The sequence below is a fragment of the Tinamus guttatus genome, unplaced genomic scaffold (genome assembly GCF_059628265.1).
Source record: "Tinamus guttatus ecotype Peru unplaced genomic scaffold, ASM5962826v1 Tinamus_guttatus_pri_ptg000639l, whole genome shotgun sequence".
Classification (NCBI taxonomy): Eukaryota; Metazoa; Chordata; class Aves; order Tinamiformes; family Tinamidae; genus Tinamus; species Tinamus guttatus.
The window spans coordinates 523675-545672 of NW_028289173.1; the positions used below are offsets into that span (position 1 = coordinate 523675).

Sequence of the window (21998 nt, forward strand, 5' to 3'; positions counted from 1 at the left end):
TGTGAAGTTGCTGTGTTAACAGGCTTGCATGTTTGTTGGCAACACCTGCTCTGCAATAGCTAGTGATAGCCTAAAAGCAAGGCGAAAGGGTCATATGAGACTGAACAGGCAGTGTGGAAATATACACATATATTTTCAAGTGAAAACTTTAAAAAAGTGACCAGTCTACTTGTTTCTTACTGCTTATCAAATTATTTGTCAAAATATCAGAAACATGTGTTTCCTGTACATTACTACTCTCCTTTAGTTATGCTGAGTTCATCATCCTACCATCCCCAGGCATATTTTACAGATATATAGTTACACATCTGTACTGTCTGATTTTCTTGTGAAAACTGATGAAAAATTGTGTGTATATTTTACACTGGGGTAAAACAGATTCCTCCAAGGACTGTTTCAGCACTACAAAGCATAAAGAATGGAACCTGAGTTTTAACTTTAGTTTTATGATGGGTCCACTCTTCTGTGCTTTTTTCCTTGAAAAAATAAGGTTTTCTGTTCAAAAAGAAGGTTGATGACAGTGCTGTGTGGAGGGGAGAAGGGGGGAAAGGCAAGAGAGTGTTTACTTGTTCCTTTTACAGACAGCCTGCTTCAAAGAATGGAAAGTTTTAGTGCAGGACATCTGTGGTGAAGAATTCAATATGGACCACACTTTCAGCAGTGCCCCTAGCTTCACTGTGGCATTGTGAAGCCTTTCAAGATTTTGAAATGATAACATTTCTGTTTGTTAGAAATCTCTTATGAAGATATTTTTCAGCTCAAAGTTAAAAAGTTGGAAAGTTAAAAGATAAAATGAATATGCTACTTTCTTTGCAAATTGCTGAGAGTCTGTCTGGGTATGGGCTATGGAACCAGGCTTCCTGGATGCATTTCCTGGAGATTGCACTAAACGATGACTGGCAGAAAGTTACATCTGTATGGCAAGGACAGGTGGAAATGTGATTAGCTGCAAAGGAATAATGTGTAATGTACACTGATGGACCGTAATGTATAACATGTAAGTAACGATTTCCAAAATGTTAATTGATTTTCTGCATTAGGGGTACTGGAACATATCCAAAGAGTATTCTAGTGAGGGATGAGATATTTGTTAGAGGAAGCGGGGATTATTATTATTTTTTTTTAAACTAAGTAACTCCAGGCATGTACGTTTCATAGAAGTGTCTAGTTTGTTCACCTCTTTTATTGAACAATCTGTCTCCAGCTAATAAAACAGATTTTGTGTGTGATTGAAGTCACATAATACCCACATAGTTGAGTGTGGGAGAGTTTGCTTATTCTTTTATTAAAAACAAACATACAAACAAAAAAATCAGACCCCAATTTAAATGTCCTGCAGCCCAGCTACTATCCATGGCTATCTGCTAAAATGCTGTTAAAAGGTGGTGGGATGCTAACAGAAAAGGGAAGGGATGTTAGCTGTTAGTAATCCTGGCTTTTCAGTGAGAGACAATGATATTGGAATTGTCATTATTCTACATTTCCTTTTCTCTTTGCTTTTCAATACTATGGCAAATCATATCAGTTGTGACTTTTTTTTTTGGTCCCACTGTTTAGAAATACCATTTCCGCAACAGTGGTGCCATACTCTACAGAAGTGTTTGTGTCTGCATTGTTTTGCAGAAATAATTCTTGCCTTTTAATAGTTACCTCAATATTTAATGAAAAGGTATTTAATTTTCCAAAAAAAAAAAAAAAAGATCTTTTCAAAGTCTTCAAATAAAGAGAAAAGAAAAACCACGGTGAAGAAAGGAAGAAAGTTTTCTCCTCATTACTGGTAATCTAAAATTTTGCAATTAATTTATAAGAATATTCGTAAGCCTCTGGCTAATTACTCGGGAAAAAATCTTAATACAGCTTATTTAAAGCTGAGGTAATGTGCATAAATGTAAGTAGTGGCATATATTGGAAAAGATTTGCACATGTGTCTAACTCTACAAGTTTAAGCTTGTACGTAATATTTGAGGGATTAGTACTGTAATTTTCAGTTTAGAAAGGGAAGGAGAAGTAAAAAAAACAAAAGCCAGCAATATTTAATGAAGAACAATAAGGGAAAATCTTTCATTTTGGATAAGTGACTTGTGTGTAAAGGAAAAAAATGTTGTGGTTTTGTTTTTGATAAACTCTGACCAATAGGAATCTTTTTCAAGTTAGTGTGGAGTGGCCTTAATGTTGTAAATAATCCTGTTGGCCAAATCCCAGTACTGTGCAGATGAGAAAAGGATGCAGGAAATTCTGTTGTTTACACATGTGTCTCTAACACTGAGAAGCAAGAGCAGCCCAGCAAGCCCAGAGGGTAAGGGGTCTTACAGACTTAGTATTTAAGTTTTCTGGTTTTGTTCTGGGACAAAATACAGGTTACTGTCATGCTGCTGATAATTGTGATGGGAGGGGAACAATTTGAAATACTCAGAAAAAGTATTAAGGTCAAAATATAAATAGGATTTGAAGTATGTGGCTAAGCAACATTTAGCTAGATTTTTGTCTTCTGTGCTTTTCACTACCACTGTGCAGTGGTTCTGCTAACATCCTACTAAACATAGTTTCTTTTTCAGATATGTAAGGATACTTACTTCCCTAACTAGATAAGCTTTTGATCTTTTTCAGTGTGTCAGGCTTCTAAATCGAAAATAAGAAATAAGCATGTTAGAAGTTAATACAAATGTGGAATGTTCATTATTGTTTAGACTGTTTTGGTACTGATAACTTTTTAATATTACTGTGTGAAGTTAATCTGCAGTAGGATAGGATGGTAAAGCTTTGGTAACTTTTAATCATTTGGTGTTGTAAAGATACGTGTTGTAAGAATCGTGTATCATGTTACAAGTGTGCTGCTGCTCATACTGCATTTTTTTTTTATTAGGAAGCAGTGCGTTCTCAAAGTTTCTCTTTTCAGAAATTCCACAATGAATTATCCTAATTTTCTTCAGAAAATATCTGATAGGATAAGTAAGCAAATAAAAGACAAATAATAAAACAAGTAAAGATGTGTTTTTAGCTATGTGGTGTTATTTTAATGCAATGAAAAATGATTTGTTGATGCTGGACTAAGTCTTTAAATAATGATAAACTAATTATCTAGTGTCCCAGATGGTATGAGAGTGTATGACTGATCCATCACAGTGAGATCCAAGGCCAAGTTCCAAAAGTAATGCTGATTAGTTTAATAAATATGTATACCAGATAATACTAGCAACAGGCCTGAATTCCACCGGATAATGAGTTGTATTTTTTATCTATCTTAGTTCTCAGTGATTATACTATGTGAAGCAGAATCTGTTGCTATAATCCAAGTTATTTATGTTAGAATATTTACATTTTGAAGTCTTCGAATGCAATTATTTGCATAGTATACCGAAGATAAAAGGCTTAATATCCTTAAGATATTAGGGATCATTAATGGAACTAGTCATATCTCTTTATCATGAAACATCCCATCAAATTCTACAAAAATCTAATGAGTGAAAGAAGTGGAAGATCAGATCTTTCATTTTTGTATATGTGCATATAGCCTGCTTTGAATTCAAACAACTCTTTCTCCTCAAATACAAGGTACTATATTACTTTTTAAATTCAAAAGGTAGGTCTGAGAAAGAAATGGATCAGGAAATGAAAACGTTACAGGACATGCTTAAATGAATGTGCTTAAAACACTTTCTTTGATGTCAGCACCAACGGGGCTATATCTTACTGCTATTTAAACAATACAGATGTATTATTCTGTTAATTAACTGTGGATTGAAAAGTATAACAATTATTATCCTAATTGGTTTGATAGTCTGTATTATTCCTATTATTTCTCTGGTATTTTAAACATTTAATGAACAGAAATATGAAGTTCCATGTTCCAAATCAATTTTTATAAGATGGTCACATTAAAAATATACTGGCATTTTTTTCTAAACAAATTCTAGTCTACTTTTTAATCCAAAGTGTAATTGACAGATGTATAGTTTAATGCCATTTTCTGTCAGGAATAAACACTTTTGATGCATTTAGATACTGCTTTCCACCCGTTTCTCTTTTTCTTAATCAAATACATGTATTATACCAATTGCTATTTGAAGAAATACATCCGAATAAAATATTAGAAGAGTTGCAAAGTTCTACAGTAACCTTCAAATTGCACTAATCTTCTCCATAAGCAGGTGTACATGGCATCTGCTCTGAAGTGCTTGGTGCAGCTTTTCATTGTTGGGTTTGAATTCATCCATTTCAACACATGCAAGGAAACCCTTGAAAACGTCAGCATTCAGGAATATAGGACAGTGGTGTGTACAAGCCTGCCAGGTTACCTGGTAGACATGCTCTGCTGTCTGTCAGTAAAGCTTTCATTAGCATAGGGTATAAAAGGAGAGAAAAAACATGTCACCCATGCACAGACTGTTCTGTTGCAAGGATCCCTGTGTGTACAGGGCAAGGTACATGGAGTATGTTGGGTTAAGCTTGCTGTGGCTTTTCCTTAATCCTTAGTTTTTGTTGAGAATGATAATTATCTTTTCTTGTTTTCATGCTTGATTTAACATTACAACTAAATTGTTCAATTTTGTTGTCTTGGAAATGATTGTCAATATTAGAGGCTCAAGCCTACAGAAATTATCATTGATAAGTAAGGTTGATAATCAAAAACATGCCTGGGAAAAAGAATTTTTTGATATTTTATTACAATATATATAGCAGTACTTCAAACTGTTGTTCTCTTTTGGCCTTATGGGCAGTAAAAGACAACATCTGTATATACAAATATTTATGTTACCCATATTTAACCCTAAGGATTAGAATACAACTTCAAAGATAGACGAAGACACATCAGCTTGCCTATGTAAAAGATCTTGGAAGATATTTTTAACAGATTGTAATCGTTTGTACTAATTAGAAGTCCTAGACCACAATGAATATGTAATATTGATCCTCTTTTTGAAGAAGTAACAAACTGCTTAAAGCTTACTGGAAGTGGCAGCCAGAAAGTAAAACAGAAAAAGATTTGTTAAGTCTTTAACTTTACTGTAATCCATGACTACCTTTCAAGTTGTCTTTTTATGAATAATGTGTATTTATATATAGTATGATACAAGAACATATTCATGTGTTTGAAGAGAAACGAAAATGGTGGACAAGATTTTATTATAAAATGGATGTTGAGACATGGAGGCAGGGGGGAAGAATGATGAAAGGAAAAACTACTTAATGCCCAGAGAGAAATGGGTGACGTTCTCTTCTGGCGCTTTCATTACAGCTTTTCATTACTGCAAGCACATCTAAAAAGAGAACTGGCAACAGCAATGAGTCAAAATCCTGGCGTAACAGAACTCAGCCAACGACTGTGTTGCTGCAACAGAAAAGTACTTCAAGAGGAGGACTGTTGGTAAAAATGAGATTTGTCTGATACTTTTTCAGTGACACTGATAGACTGCAGTACATTACATTTTATGCTATTAGTCAAGCTAAGTTAGTTATTTGCAATTCTTTTGGGTCATTTTAGCAGTTGGCATGGGTTAGAGCTTAAATGTAAGTCAGAATTGTTTCTTATCATGAATAGTGGAATAGCAGTCAGCAATGTGCTTATAGTTCTATAATATAAAATGCTTCTGCCAGCATTGTGATCATTGCTTTACTTTCTTTTAAGCTCTGACTAAATCAGAAAGCCATCACCTATTCAAGAAGAAATTCCACTACCCTTTGCATTCTAATCCCTCTGTGACTTCCTAAATATCAATCGCTTTCTTTAATGTGCTCACCCTTTACATTTTCTCCTGGGAATTTAGCTATAACCCCAATGTAATAATGTACTTATTGAGGTACTTCAAGAACACATGGTCTCCCACAGCACTTTACATGCTAGCAAAATGCAATTAAGCCTACAGAACTCCCATTTTCCTGAAGTAACTTTCTACATTTGAACTTTCAGGCTTACTAAACTATTTGAAAAACATCACCTCTCTCTCTCTTTTTTTTTTTTTTTTCTTTTTCCAAACAAAATACCAAACTATGGCTAGGATTTATTTATTATTTCTCCTGCCTTCTCTCTCTCTCCATCATATTCTTCTTTCCCATAACTGAATAATGATCAGCTCAGAACTGTGTGTGTACATAGACACAGTCATGCATACATAAAGGTATTTATGCTATTGAAAAATATTGTGGAAACTAATGATACTGAGTTTTCCCAAAACTTTTTATTTGGCCAGGTCTATAGAAAATACATAAGATCTCACTGTCTCTACCTTTCTACACAGCCATTCCCATAGGTTTGGGTTTATTTTCCTTCAATTTTGTCATGTTTGTTTGTTTAACGTCTTAACTTGAAGCCCGATTCCCTTTGGAAGAAATTTTGCGCTTAAGCTGTGGGTTTGTCAATGAGTGCAATACTTAATATAAAAAGTTTACTTTGAAAATATTTACGCAGGGTTTTTGATTTAGCAGAGAAGTCTACTGAAACAGCAGACTTCATCTCAATACCCGTGTGATTGCCATTAGCAGTCTCTATACTGTGTTCACTGTCAGGACACTGGCTGTCCTCAGTCACCAGGATGGAGAATGTGGGTTGAAGCCAGCTCAAGTCCATTGCTTTCTTTGAAATTCCTCAATTTGTTGTTGATTTTTTTACACAGGGTCACGATCCCCCATGCTGGTGTGGCTGATCTTAAGGAGATACTGATATTCTTTTTAATTTGATGAAAAAGCATTTACTCCTGATTAAAATAATGGCTACTCCATTCTACACCTTTCCTGAGCATATCGGAGGCCTTGCCTTGCCTATATCCTCTGAGCCTTTTCTATTGGAGGGGTTATTGGTTGGTCACGTGGTTTCATTAGATCCCTAAGACATACTTAAGAAGCCTTTACAAACTGAAATGATAAAAATCACTGTTTCTTTCGGCCACTTTAAAGGCTTCATAATTTTACAAAAAAATGACACTTCTCTACCTCTGGTCATATAGAAAACTTTATGGTTTTCACTGTATAAGTGTTTTTAGTTGATGGATGAGAAGTGAATATAACAATATTCTTAATATAAGTAAGACCTGTATTGATATTCTGATGTTACAAGGAACATGACTAAATAAGTATAAACAGAAAAAAAAAGATGATCGGATAATTTATGAGAGATATAATCTCTTTCTTTGGGACTTTTTTGGCTGATTTTTACTTATGACATATGTTGGGAATATAATGCTTGGAGACAACATAAACAGTTTTAAAAATATACCATCTGATTTGTTATTGTGATGTTTTATAGCTGTGGAAAAAGTATACAAATGCTCTTGAAGTCTTGAAAGAAGTCTTGAAATCATCTTGCCATCTCTGTTCCAAAACAACAATTTTCTCAGCTTATTAACAGAGAGCATTGTCAGATCTCTCTTGTGAAAATAGATGATAATCTTCCTATGTCCACGGTTTGGGACTAATTGTAAGATGGAGATGAAGCTTGACGGGTATAAAGATCCATATTTTGTAGTTAGAGAACATTATAAATATTAAACAAAGTTAGTTCTTGTGAAAGAAATGGAGGCAAAAATGTGAAATTTTATGTTACATTTTGTCCTATTATTGTTATAAATTAGACAAAAGAAAAAAATGACTGACTTCATTTGAAACGGATTTTTTTTGTAATGATATAGGATTCCAAAAAAGTTCGGCTGAAATCTTTATAACTTAGGGACATGTAACTAAGGGCTTTCTAACTCATATAATTAGTAAGAGGATGATGAAATGTTGCTCAAGTTGCTGACCCAGCTATTGAACTTGCTGTAAAACCCAGGTTCTAAAAGCTTTAGTGAACTTGGGGATAATTTTACTCCCTCCTGCTGATTTTGTTAACTGTGTCAGCAAAGGTTAGTACATTTCTCTTTGTTGGTGCTCAATTTGTAATAACAAATCAAGGTCTTTCTTCTTGTTTATGATCATTAGGAAAATAAGCAAGGATCAAAACATAATGAAACAGGTTTTAATCCACGACTCCTGGTATTTGCCAACTGTCTGCACCTGTTTTTTCCTTATGACCATCAGATCTCTCTCTTGCTTCCTCTCGCTCACACTCCCTCACCATTCTTACTTCCATTCTCTTGATAAAGTGAATTTTTCATCTTACATTTTGTGAGTACTTATTTTAATAAAGGTTTGTGTGTTGCTTCTCACCCCAGATTGAGTGTCTGCTAGATAAATGGAAATATCAGCATAGAGGTTTAACTAACTGGAGAGAAAATTCCTTTCATCTACTTTCCCAGCTTTATCTTCTTACCTTTTTATCCAGTTATTTCAGTTTTGCTAACTGTGGTCTGCACTTTTCTAGACTGTCTGCTGCTGCTAGCTCAAACTAGAAACTTTGCAGCTAGATATATCTTGTTTTTGTCACAGGAAATTTGCAATATTCAGAAGTTCACATATGGACTAATGTTAGAGACAGTTTTCTTCATTTAGTTGTCTTATACACATGCCTTTTGCCTCATGATTCCCCAGAAATTTATGGACCGTAGACTGAAAACTGACTGAAAACCATGTGGTATCACTAAAATAGATATGTAATGTTTCACTGTGAACTATTTGTCTAATTAAAAAAACCATAAGTCAGAGAAAAGAAAATATTTGAAAGTATTACCTCAACCATTAGAATGATCAAGGATTCAGGAACAACCATGGGATTACAACTATATTCAGTTTTCTTTCTTTCTTTTTTTTTTTTTTTGTTTCTTATTTAGTCAATGCAGTCTTTTTAACTACATGAAAGATCAGATTGATGTAAAATATCAATGAAAGTATGCTGATCCTCTTTGGAGAAACATGAAGTAGGACAGTTTGAGGTACCTTTATCAAGGATCAAACAGCTTTTTTGCATTTTACATATTTGTTTCATATCGGGAATAGTATTTTACTTGTTTTAAATAGATTCAAGTAAAAATCTTGTGAAGCGTATTTCACAGTTGAAATAGAACTCCTGTCAATTTTATCAAAGTTGCTCTACATGGCATGAAAATTAAAGCAGTTGCATGGGAATATTCATCCTTTTAAAGCTCCTGGAGAGTAAGATTTCTTCTGATTAAATGAACATTTTGTGAGAAATATCTGCAGAAAAAATGAGTGAAGATCTAATTTTTCTAAAAAATATGAAAAAAAAAAGACTGGAAATGTCTTTGCATATATGGCAGTTTAAAAAGCAGTTCGTCTGACTTTATCCCCCATAGTCTTACTGAATATCTTTCACAGCTAGTTTCCATGATGGAACAGCATGATATACCATAGTGGTTGCCAAGAAAGAATCTCTTCAGCCAAATACTCGCTTTAGCTGAAAAATCAGTCCTCTCCATGCCTTTCATAGAATCCTTAAGGCTGGAAGGGGCCTTTAGAGATTATTTAGTCAACCCCCCTGCACACACAGGGTGACCTAGAGCATGTGGGACAGGATTGTGTCCAAGAGGGTTTTGAAGATCTCCAGAGAAGGGCACTTTACAGCCTCTCTTGGCAACCTGTTCCAGTGCTCCAGCACCCTCACTGTTAAGAAATTTTTCCTTAAGTTCCTGTGGAACTTTTGGTGTTTCAGTTTGTGGCCATTACCTCACCACCGAAAAGAGGACGGCCCCGTCCTCTTCACTCCTTCCCTTGAGGTACTTATAGACACTGATCAGGTCCCCTCTCAGCCTTCTCTTCTCCAGGCTGAACAGGCCCAGCTCCCTCAGCCTCTCCTCATAGGGCAGATATTCCAGGCCCCTGATCATCCTTGTAGCCCTGCACTGGACTCTCTCCAGCAGCTCCACATCCCTCTAGTACTGTGAAGCCCAGAACTGGACACAGTACTCCAGATGCGGCCTCACCAGGGCTGAGTAGAGGGGCAGGATCACCTCCCTCGACCTGCTGGAGACGCTCTTCTTAATGTACCCCAGGATCCCATTGGCCTTCTTGTCCACGAGGGCACACTGCTGCCTCATGGTCAACTTGTCCACCGTGACACCCAGGTCTTTCTCCGCAGAGCTGCTCTCCAGAAGGTCAGTCACCAGCCTGTACTGCTGTCTGGGTTTATTCCTCCCCAGGTGCAGAACCTTGCACTTTGCCTTATTAAATTTCATAAGGTTTCTCACCAACCAGTTGTCCAGCTGTCCAGGTCGCTCTGGATGGCAACGCAGCCCTCTGGGGTATCAGCTGCACCTCCCAGTTTGGTATCATCAGCAAACTTGCTGAGGGAGCACTCTGTGTCTTTGTCCAGGTCATTTATGAATAAATTGAACAGGACTGGACTGAGGACTGATCCCTGGGGGACCCCACTGGCTAGGGGCCTCCAACTAGACTCTACACCACCCTGATCACCACCTTCTGAGTTCTGCCATCCAGCCAGTTCTTAATACACCTCGCTGTCCACTCATCTATCCCGCACTTTTGAAGCTTGCCCAGGAGGATGTTGTGAGGGACAGTGTCAAAAGCCTTGCTGAAGTCAAGATAGATGACATCCACTGCTCTCCCCTCATCTACCCAGCCGGTCGTTTCATCATAGAAGGCTATCAGGTTAGTCAAGCAAGATTTCCCCTTGGTGAATCCATGCTGACTACTCCTGAGCACCTTCTTATCCTCCATGCGTTTGGAAACAACAGCCAGGATGAGCCATTCCATGACTTTTCCAGGGATGGAGGTGAGGCTCACTGGCCTGTAGTTGCCTGGGTCCTCCTTCTTGCCTTTTTTGAAGACTGGCGTGACATTGGCCTTCTTCAAGTCCTCTGGCACCTCCCCCGTTCTCCAGGATCTTTCAAAGATGATGGAGAGTGGCTTAGCGATGACATCTGCCAGCTCACGCAGCGTTCTTGGGTGCATCCCATGAGGGCTCCTGGAATTGTGGGTGTCAGGTTTCCACAGTGCTCTCTGGCCCAATCTTCCCCTACCCAGGGCAACTCTTCCTCTTTCCAGGCACCTTCTCTGGTTTCTAGGGTATGGTATCCCAGAGGGCTGCCCTTGGTAAACACTGAAGCAAAGAAGGCATTCAGTAACTCTTCTTTTTCAGCGTCTTTCATAATCAGGGCACCCACCCTTTCACCAGCAGAGCCATGTATTGCCTAATCTTCCTTTTCCCATTGATATATTTGAAAAATTTCTTCTTGTTATTTTTAACATGCCTTGCCAGATTTGATTCCAATTGTGCTTTAGCTTTCTTTGTTGCATCCCTGCATTCCCTGACAGCATACCTATATTCCTCCCATGGATCCTGTCCCTTTCTCCACTTTCTGTATACTACCTTCTTCTGTTTGAGTTTTTCCAGGAGCTCCTTGGTGATCCATGCAAGCCTCCTGCCCCCACCCCGCTGACTTCTTACTCAAAGGGATGCACCGCTCCTGAGCGTGGAGAAAGTGCTGCTTGAATACTAACAAGCTCTCTTGGGCCCCTCTTCCTTCTAGAGCCCTGGCCCATGGGATTCTTCTGAGGAGGTCTCTGAAGAAGCCAAAGTTGTCCCTCCTGAAGTCCTGCTTCCTCCTCTTTGGATACTAAGCCCAACCAGCTCATGATCAATGCTAACCCCCACCTTCACATCTCCAACAAGTCCATCTCTATTTGCTTTGTATGAGGTCCAGTAGCCCACCACTCCTCATTCGCTCTTCTACAACCTGTGTTAAAAAGTTATCATCTGCAGAAACCTACAGGACTGTTTGTGCCTGGCTGTATTGTCTTTCCAGTTGATGTCAGGGTGGCTGAAGTCTCCCATGAGAACCAGGGCCTGTTTCCATCAGGATACTTCCAGCTGTCTGTAGAAGGCCTCATCAGCTTCGTCATCCTGATAGGTGGCCTGTATCAAACACCTACCACATTAGCCTGCCCTGTAGTCCTTACCCACAAGCTCTCAATTTGCTCATTATCCACCCCCAGGTTGAGCTCCGTGCAATCCAGTTATTCTCTAACATAAAAAGCAACTCCACCACCTTGCCTTCTCAACCTGTCCTTCCCTAAAAGCACATAGCCTTCCATGACAGCACTCCAGTCGTGCGAGCTGTCCCACCATGTCTCTGTAATTCCAATGAAATCATGATTCTGGGACCACACACAGATCTCCAGTTCCTCCTGTTTATTCCTTATGCTGCATGCATTGGTGTACTGGCATTTAAGGGAAGTAATCGAGCCTGCAGGTTTCCAGGGAGGTTTGTAAGAGGACTCACTAGAATGATCTCCTATACTCGCTTCCCCACTACCATACTCCTGCTGGATGCCTTCTGACTTTTACTGCATGACACTGATTGCTCTCTCCATGTAACATTTCCCATTGTTACATGGAAATGTAACTGTAGCCAGTTGTCCTCATTGGCAGGATAGAGGAGAACACAACCTGGGCATCCAGACCTTTGGCAGCCATCTCTAGGGCTCTGAAATCATGTTTGATGTTTCTCAGTTTCTCCATAGTGTCATTAGTGCCCTCATGAAACAGTAATAGGATGATAGTCAAGACGCCTGGACACGCCTTGACAGTCTCTCTGCAACATTCCTTATTCGGGCCTCTGGCAGGCGACAGACCTCTTTGGATGAGGGTCTGGGTCTACAGATTGATGCCTCCTTTTTTCCTTAAAAGGAGAAATCTGCCCTAGTAATCACTGAAATGCATTCTCTTCAGTTTTGATTTCTTATAATATTCTAACACAAATCAAACTTGTTTTAAAAGGTATTCTTGTATGTATAGATTTTTTTCATATGTAATCATGTTCATATGAGAGTAATTACTTGTTACTCTCTGTAATTTCATTAACCCTGGATATTACCTACATAATTCTACAAACTGCATAAATTGAATATAATTTGGTGAGGCTACCAAAATGGACAGTTCTCCTTTCTTTTCATCCTAATTTTCACCTCATGATTTATGGAAAAACTAGGTTTCATGCAGTCACTAGTGAAATAGATGATGACAGTGATCAAGGTGAAAAATGTTTGTTGGGGAAAGTTATATCTGTTGAATCTGGTTACTTCATTAGTGTTACTAAGAGGAAAAGCTAACTAGTGAAGAACATGTAGATGCATGTGTGGGAAAGGAGGGGCTGTCTTTAGCAGTGTGAATTTGTCCTGAATGACTACATTGGTCATGAATGTGCAGCAATTGTGAAAAGGAGAAAAGCCAGGAGGCTTCTTAAGGCTGACCTGTGGTCAATGGTGAGATACCCTTTCCTTCAGTGATGCCAGGACTGTATCTGAAAGACCTGTGGAGGTTTAAGTGTAAAATTAATTGTAAATTCTACAAACTAAAAATGGTGGTGTGGTTCACTTTCTTTGGGGTTATAATTCATTTACTAAAATATGAGTAACGAATCATGCTTCATATTTTCTGTATTCTCATGTTGTCTCTTGTGTTAAATGCAATGTTAAATTATAAGGTGTTTATTAATTGCCCCCCTACTGTACCTTGCTCAGTAAACCAAAAGTAGCTCCCAAAGGCTTCAAAAAAATTTTGCACTTCATTTAGACCACCACTTTTGTTTTTAGTAAGTGATGGATCTTCTAAGCTAAATTATCTGAGAGAATTCTCAAAGGCGAAATAAAAGTATTGGAAAATCTTCAGTGAATCATGGGCTCTAATTGCCTTTTTTATTCTTTAATTTGTGAGAATTTGGCTGTACTGTTTCTTCTGTGCTTAAGTGATACCTGATTGTCCACACTGTGTGTAAACAGGCTCAAAGAAACAATTTGATTCCAAGCAGTGAAAGCTACCGTTTTTTTCTGCATATAACAGGGTAAAAACATAGTGCCTGTCCAGAGGAAGCTTATCTAGGTTTCCACATAAATACCAAGACATTTCAAAGCTATATTGCCAATAGGACAGTTGGGGCTTTGGTCTTGACCCTTCAGAACAGTTCCTTTATTTGAAAAGAAATGCATGACTAGCAGTATCTGTTTCAAACAGTGAGTTATCCTTATTTTTTAGATAAAGAAACATAGACATGTAGTAATGATTATGCTATTTGGCTTATCTCTTTCAAGCTTGAAACTTATGTCATGGTCTGTTGTTCTTGTCATTAAGTTACTGTATCTATTTCATCAATGTTTAAGGTTATTTGTGTTTATATATCAGTTAAACCAATATTTTAACCAATATAAATGCAACTTCAAAGATAGAACAGTTTTTCTTCAATAAGTTGCACTAGCTGCTGAAGAAAAGAATTGAGGAGTTATGAGTTAGAGTTTCTGTCAGAATTTTTCTAAAACTTTGTGCAAAAAACTTGATCTTCCATTTATTCAAAGTATTCTACAAACCCTATTTTTTGGCTTATATTTTAATAATTCTAGCAAGAAAAATTTCAGGTCTTGAGTGCTAGTTTTTCAGTGTCTGTGTTCCAACCTAAGTTCTAATTTACCAATGTCTGGTTTGTAATTTTTCAAATTAAATTTTGATTTAAACAATTATATGAAATAGAAGATGTACTCTACCCATTTTGGTTTCAATGGAGATTAAAGAGGAACTAACTCTTCAATAGCATCCTTCACTCTTCTTCAGTATCCTCTCCACTCACTACTATCCAGTTTAGAAAAAATGTTCTAGTTTTACCTAAAATAAGTTTAACTTAGAAGTTTGTGGACAAAAAAAAAGGAATAAACCTGGAGTGAACTTACTGTGTGTTATTCAATGACATCTGCAAGACTGTTGATAATATGTGGGTTTCTGATGTCTAGATCAGTAACGTTAACCCCCCGCCCAACCCAGTATGTCTGGGAAATGTTGATCACGTTGGATGAACCAAGGAGCTCAATGTGTTTGTTATGCTCTATTCTAGAAGCTGAAAAATCAATTAAAATAGAGTCAGTGGGTGCAGTACAATTTTTCTAGGATGTTTATTTAGTTGGAAACAATATTTTTGCTTTATAAATGAAATTGTTAGTGGTGCTTAACTAGACATTGAGAAGATATTTTGGGAAAAAAATTGCATTATGCTCATGTGTTTAATCAACAATACGTAGATGCTCATCTAATTCAGTATGGGATAACAGAGCTTAACATTTTTCTATTTTTTTATTATTGTTATTATTTTTCCCCCCTAGAAGTTAATCATACTGAAAGCTGAATATGTAGCTATTTAAGATACTTTCAGTACAATGTCCAGCTTCTAAATTTACCTTTTTCTGTTGTTTGTGGTACTGAACTGAATAATCTTTAGTCTTTTTATTTTATTTTATTAGCTATGAGAAGCATAATCACATTTTTAACATTTTTTTTCAGTAAGGATAAAAAAGGAACAGGTCCTTCAGCATCAGCATATATCTAGTAAATTGAGGCCCCTGTAGAAATAGTTTCTTAATAAATTAAAAGCAAACTACAGCGATAATCTTGCCCACTGAATTACAGATCTAAAAATATAAACCTCATTAATAATTTTTAAATGCATTCTAGTCCATAGTAAGTCTTGGTCACAATTTAATTTAATAAACCAAGCTACTCAGCTCTCTAAGCTATTATTAAAATATAATTTTAGTAAATATTTCAGAATTTAAAATTGTGCAGGATGTACCATTAGAAAGTTGCAACTGAAGTCACTGAGCATGTAAGGTTTGTCATATGGAAGAAAAGACTCTGCAGAAGTACCAATCATCATGATTTCAAAATAAGTTTGAAATTATGTTGAGCCAGCATTCAATTCAATAAGTTGAGCCAGCAAAATTAAGTTGAGCCAGCAAGTCTGATCTAACCGGCAGTACCCCACACTCAAGACTATTCAAGTTACAAGAGGAGGAGGGGAAGGGGTTCATGGCAGTGGGGAGACCACTCTCTCTGGCAGAACCTTGTGGTTAGATTGGCTAAAACCAGTATTGCAACACTGCTACAGGCTTTTGTATTACATGAAGATTTTGATCTCTTCTGAGGTCTTCTGAAGTTTCGGCCAACACAAATTACTTCCATCCTGTTTTTTTTTTCTGGACTTCACAGATCTTTAAATATTTGTAAACTGTATACTTTGCAAGGGTTTGCCTGCTCCCAATGCATATACAAAGTAGCTAGAAAAATCTATAAAATGCCTACAGATTATAAAGTAATCAATGTGCCTGTCTACTCTATTTTGGAGTCTTGGCAGCATACATACAGTATGGCAGCATACATTACCTCAAAGAGTTGTTGTACTGCTTAAAATTCAACTATTGCATCATATAAAGATTTACAGATTTTTTTTTTATTATTAAGCTTTAAGAAAGAAGGGTATTATCACAAACCAAAAATTTAAGTAACAACCTATGTGGGAATTTAATATTCAATTATTTTGACTCTGATGGGCCTCATTCACAGTCAAGGTTGCGAATGCTTCTGTGCTTTGGATTATTTTTATTCAAATAAAAGTCCTGGAAGTAGGTCAGGCAGCTAGAAAAAGCCTCAACCTTGATGGAGCTTTGGCAGCAGCTGTGCTGCATCTGTGCAGTGCTGTTGTGGGGGCCGGTGATGTGCTACACCAGACAGCAGTAAGGAAAGGAGTTAGAGGCCACATCTGTCCTTTTCCTTCTCTCATATCTGTACTTGACTATAACAGTTCTCCGGAAGCCTGTAATGAATAGCAAAGAGATGTCCTGGAAAACACTGAAACGTTGGAAAAAGCTGGCCAAAATGTGTGCTGTGTCTGATGGGAAGCCTGGAACTGAAAAAGCTTCTATTCAGCTATCAGTAAATAAAAGAGGACTGTATCATAATGCCAAATCTACTCTTTTGTGTTTTATTTATTTTATTGGCTTTCTGCATTTCAACAACAGGTGTTAACACTAGTTACCATAATATATAAACGTATATATTTTAAATCTGGATATTGGTCCTTTGAAGCAATTACATTTACTTTTATCCACTTAGTCATCTGCTTATATAGCAAGATGTGTATATATATATTTTTCCCCTAAGATACCAAAAGGAAACAAACAAAAAAAGGCATAAGTGGTTGGTCTGAGCAGTCAGTCCCCATGTCCATTTTTTCAATACTAGGATGGGAAAGTAATTTAAGATTTGATTTCTTTTCCTCTGGACAAATGAAAGGCAGTGGATAAGTAATAAAAAATAATGTAACAAGATTTTTTAGCAGAGCAAATTCATCGTGATGTAGGCAATACAGTGTAGCAGCATACTGCTAGCCTTTTGAGAATAACTTGAGAATACAGTTTCTGGACTGTTTCTGGAATGCAGACAGCTAAATAAAGTTCCCTATGAAAGTGCTTGATTTTTTTCTTCTGAAATATGTGCAAACTCCAAAGGTCAATTGTTATTTTTTTGTTTACTGTGGGCAAATTATAAGGTAAGCTTTCTTGGTATCAAGCTCCATAATTTTGAAAGGATTTCTGTGTCTGAGGTTCTATATAAATACCTTTCTTTTACTAGACTTTTAAAATGATTCAATTCTTGACGAAAGGAAGGTCTAAATGTCTGCTTAATTCTTCTAGAGTCAAAGAACTTTGCAAGCACATTGTATATGAAATGACATTTCCTCTGCTGATAATTCCTAGTCTATAAATAATTACATCTGTTTATGCTTATATATTGCATAAAATACATCCTGATATGCATTTCCAGTCAATGAAGCATATTTCGGAAGCATCTAACAGTAGTCTTAATAATACTATACCATTATTATAACAGTATAATAAACCACTGTTTGAGGCTATTTATATAACACAGTTTAACTAAGGAAACTAAATTAATTGTCTTTGCCTTTTCTTAGGAGTGAAATTAGATTAAAAATAGAAAGATGAATCTTGGCTCCGATCATAACCTAACTGAAGAGGCACAGATTTTAAGGACCCAAGCAAGACTGCCTTATAAATTACCTGGAAGTAGCCAGCCACCTAGCAATTTGTGTAATTCAAATCTCCTATCTGAAAATTTCCACTCATATTCATCTCATTATCCATGTGTATATACAAATAACAGCAGCAATTGGGAAATTTATGAAGCGATAAGAATTCGAGAACTGGAGGAAGTCAAAGCAAGAGCTGCCCAGATGGAGAAAACCATGCGCTGGTGGTCAGATTGTACTGCTAACTGGAGGGAGAAATGGAGCAAAGTTAGAGCAGAAAGAAATAAAGCTCAAGAGGAATCAAGACAATTAAGGATCAAGTTAGAGATTGTTGCAAAAGAGCTGAGCACGCTGAAAAAGATGAATCAAGAGTTAGTGACTGAGAAGAAGAACTTAAAAAATATAATTTTCTGGAAAAAAAAATCCAGTTTTTCAGAGATGCTGTATATAAAAGAAGACCTAAACCAGGTACTCTCTTTGGAAGAAGAACCCATGAAAGATATGAGCAAAACCGACAAGATGCTGGTGACAGAAGACACAAAGAAGGTAAAGAATAGGGACTTCTAGTTCATGGAGAAACAGGAGATGATGGATGTGTATCTAGAGTGGCATTTTTTAGGGATTTTAATCAAAATACTATATGGTCCAGTCCATATCAACAAACAAACAAAAATAACAACAAAATTAATGCTTCTTATACAGAGGAACATGGAAAACAAGTCATACTACTCAACCGTGGCTAAATATTTAAAACATTTAAACATTAAAGCTGTTATGTCCAATGACTTACAGTATTATTCTAATTGTTATTCTTCATGTTTGACCTAGCAGACTACCACTGTAATCTGAATTCTCCATATCTTGTGCACTTTTGTATCTCCATCTCCAGAAAAGCAATAGGTTCTTGAGGTTTAAGGAAATCTTTAATTTTCCCTCAATGCAACTTCTGAAATGAGAGAAGGGTAGAAGCAATTTCTTCTGCGAAGTAGCAAGATTTTTATTTGGCAAGGAGAGCAATTAAATCATTTGACTATAGTTAATAATCAAGTATGGACAGGGACAGGGTTTAATACTATTCTTAGCTTTACACAAAATACAATTATCTTCATCAAAATATAAATATTTTTTCTCATTTTACCACTTTTAGTTGTCTTGGCATGTGTTGTATAGCCATAGAATCATCTAGAAACTATCTTGCTATTTAGCTGACAGGAAATAGTCTCTAGAAATTCAGAAAATGATCAGCTTGACTTCAGCTAAATGAGAATCATCCATATCTTAGGCCTGAATGTGCCATGTTCAGAATTTTCACTGTCTCTGTAATGCACATATTATTCTTATATTCTTATGAATTCTGGAAGTCACCATAGGTTCTTGTGAATTCTGAAAAAAAAATATTATCAGCATTTGAGAATAAATTTGGCAAAAATATCTTTATCAAAATATTATAAATACTGATGTCCTTCTTATAATTTTGCTGAATAAAAAAATCATTATTTTTAGAACATTCTCTTTATGAATATATGAATATATGAATATGATTTTTTTTCATTGGATTTTACTCTTTTTGGTATATATTGGAGGCATTGTTCTAAAAACTCGTAAGGGAGGTGTGAAACTATGTTAATATGTTTCATTTATGGTTTGTATGTTAAGCAGAGAATTTTGATGCTTATAGAAAACTTGTTTAAGCTATTTCAACATGATTTACGTTAGATGATGAAGTTTTTGAAGATTTTTTTTTTTAAGTTTTTACCTAGAGATTTCTTAAAGTTTTTCTTATTTTTTTTTTCAGGCAGTGGCATTATAGATGCTACTGCACTCTATGTAAGTACATAGGATTACTTAACAGCTTTTGTTTTCTTTTCTTCTGCATGACTTAAATGTTTGGAAGGTCATGGTAGACCTTGCAGACTTTTCCCCTTCATCTATGCTTTTCTCAGATGTCATGTTTTTCTGTTTCCTCAGGATGCAGAAGTAGTCAAAGAAGCTTTAAGAAGCAATCAAAATAAAAAGAAAACTCCAAAGCCTAATGATTCTTTTCACAAAGAGGTTTCCAGGATTCACTTGGAGGAAGCGAAAGAAAGGCTGGGCGATATTGTTAAGACATCGGAAAATGATTTAATACACGTTTCTGTCTTCCATTTGCATTTGGCTGAGTTGCAGAAAATCTTACAGAAGGAAAGAGAGTAAGTGCAAATTCCTGGAGAAATCACTATTAAAAATAAAGATTTTAAGACACTTTCTAAAATAGATTTGTTACATGTTTTGCATTTAAAGCTCTCATATTCGCCTAGATATTTCTAACATTATTTACCTTTAACAAGGCTATTTTAAGGTAATTTATAGGGAAAAATCACAATCGTGTACATGTGGGTTTTTTTTTGCTTTTCTTGGTATGTTTTGTCATCTACTAAAGAAGCACTCTGTATACAGTTAAGAATGTTAAGAACAGCTAAGGATGTACAGTTAATTAAGAGATGATACCTGATAACTATTTGATATTAGTGCAATGGTATCTGATCTTTGGTATACTTGGTTATTGGAATGCCCTGTGCATAATATTAAATTTCATAGACTCTACTGGTAAAGGGTATAGCTGCAGAATGTTGAAGAGCATTTTTGAAAGAAAAGTGAATGAATGCAGCTGCAGAATGTTAAAAATATTAACCTATTACCTATTTATAAAGCCATATATCAAAAGCAGATAACCTAAAGCTGGAATATCACACATATTATGCAATATTAATCAAATTTAACTCAAACTATTTTGTGACCTAAAAGAAGTCACATGTTGATTACATGGTATATGCTAAATATCAGTCTCTGCATGGGTGGGAATTACTTGGTCTTTACTATAGACAATCAATAAAAAGCAAGACTGAATCAGACCAGAAGAGCTTTTCAAGGAAATGGACATTATGCAGTATATGAAGTAGTAAGAGAGTTCAGACACTGTGTTCTATTGCAAATATATACATTAATTTTATTTCAGAAAGTCTGTAAATATAATGTATCATGACGAAGCATTTTTCCTATTAGTTTTTTTTCAGAATGTCCTGTAGATAGAAAAAGTCTGAAGCAAAACAAAAACAAAAGCTTTAAATTCCTAGTTAGTATTTACTATATTGTGTTATACAGATTAGACAGCTATAGAAACTATACAGTAGCTCTGTATTTGAATTATACTGCAATAGATGACCAAAATATGTTCTCTCTACTAAAAACTTAGGTTTTTGTAGAAGCAACAATACCAGAATACTTAAATTTTCAAGCTTGCCGTAATATTTCGTGTGAGTTAGAGATTATTGCCTCACATATCTATTCTCTGGAATCTTTAGGATACTTATGTTTATTTACATACTGACTGGTCTCCATCATGGTATATGTAATAACTTTTCTGAAATATATAATAACAGGGACATTTCTACAATATGCAACATATGGCGGTGCCGTCCTCAGGCAGTAAATCCATGCAGAGCAGAGATTTTCACATAAATGTGGGCCTTGGTGTAACAACTCCCTCTTTAGGTCATTTCATTTGGGCAACATGTCCTATGCGCAAAGAGAAAACATTCTGTAAGCAGAATATGCACAGTTTAAAGAGTATGAAGCAATTCTTTTTGGCAGTGCACACACTAGGTAGCTAGAAAAAAAAATGTTAGTAGGATAAGCGTCAACACAGTCACCCTTGCTGTGAGACACCCTATGAGTCTTTGCTGGCCAGGCAGACATCATCAGCCATCTCCAAAAGAGTTGGTCTGCACTGCATATGAGAATGCCCTGGGATTCTGCTGAGTTGCCATCTTCTAATACCCAGTTTCTCTCTTAGGCTTTTGTATTTGCTCATGTCAGTACTTTTGCTCATGAGTCCTGAAGCCGCTAATAACGACTATCACAACAATCTCACTTCTGTTTGCATTTTTATTTTTCTTATCTTCCATGACTCCTGCCTACGTAGGTTCTCACAACTTCTTTCTCTCAACTTTGCAATTTTCTCAGTAAACTTGAGCCAAGGACACCCAGCTGTGCTGCATCAAAAGCAAGCTTGGATTACAGCTTGAACCCCTAGGCAGTCCTAGTGACCTTGGCAGTCACTACGATTTGCTCACTCAGTGCAGGACCTATCCCCAGAGCTTATTGCTTTGCATACAGTACATCAGAACTGTGGTTACAATCTTGCCAGACTCGAGTTAGCTCATGCACAGCCACAGTTCGGACGTATCCCCTAATAACTTACCTAGTCTCTCCATAGCATGTTATGCTTCCTCACTGTGACAGGATCTA

The 21998-nt window shown here is 36.4% G+C and overlaps 1 protein-coding gene across 1 annotated transcript in view; it reads left to right on the plus strand.

Moving 5' to 3' along the window:
• Positions 1–2248: 2248 nt before the first annotated feature.
• Positions 2249–21998, plus strand: part of CCDC102B (coiled-coil domain containing 102B) — a 148264-nt gene continuing 128514 nt past the window's right edge. Inside the window, exons 1-3 of the mRNA XM_088535644.1 lie at positions 2249–2296; positions 17637–18257; positions 19680–19900. Of these exons, the coding sequence (XP_088391770.1) occupies positions 17664–18257; positions 19680–19900 (815 nt within the window). The 5' untranslated portion in view covers positions 2249–2296; positions 17637–17663. The remainder of the gene's footprint in view (positions 2297–17636; positions 18258–19679; positions 19901–21998) is intronic.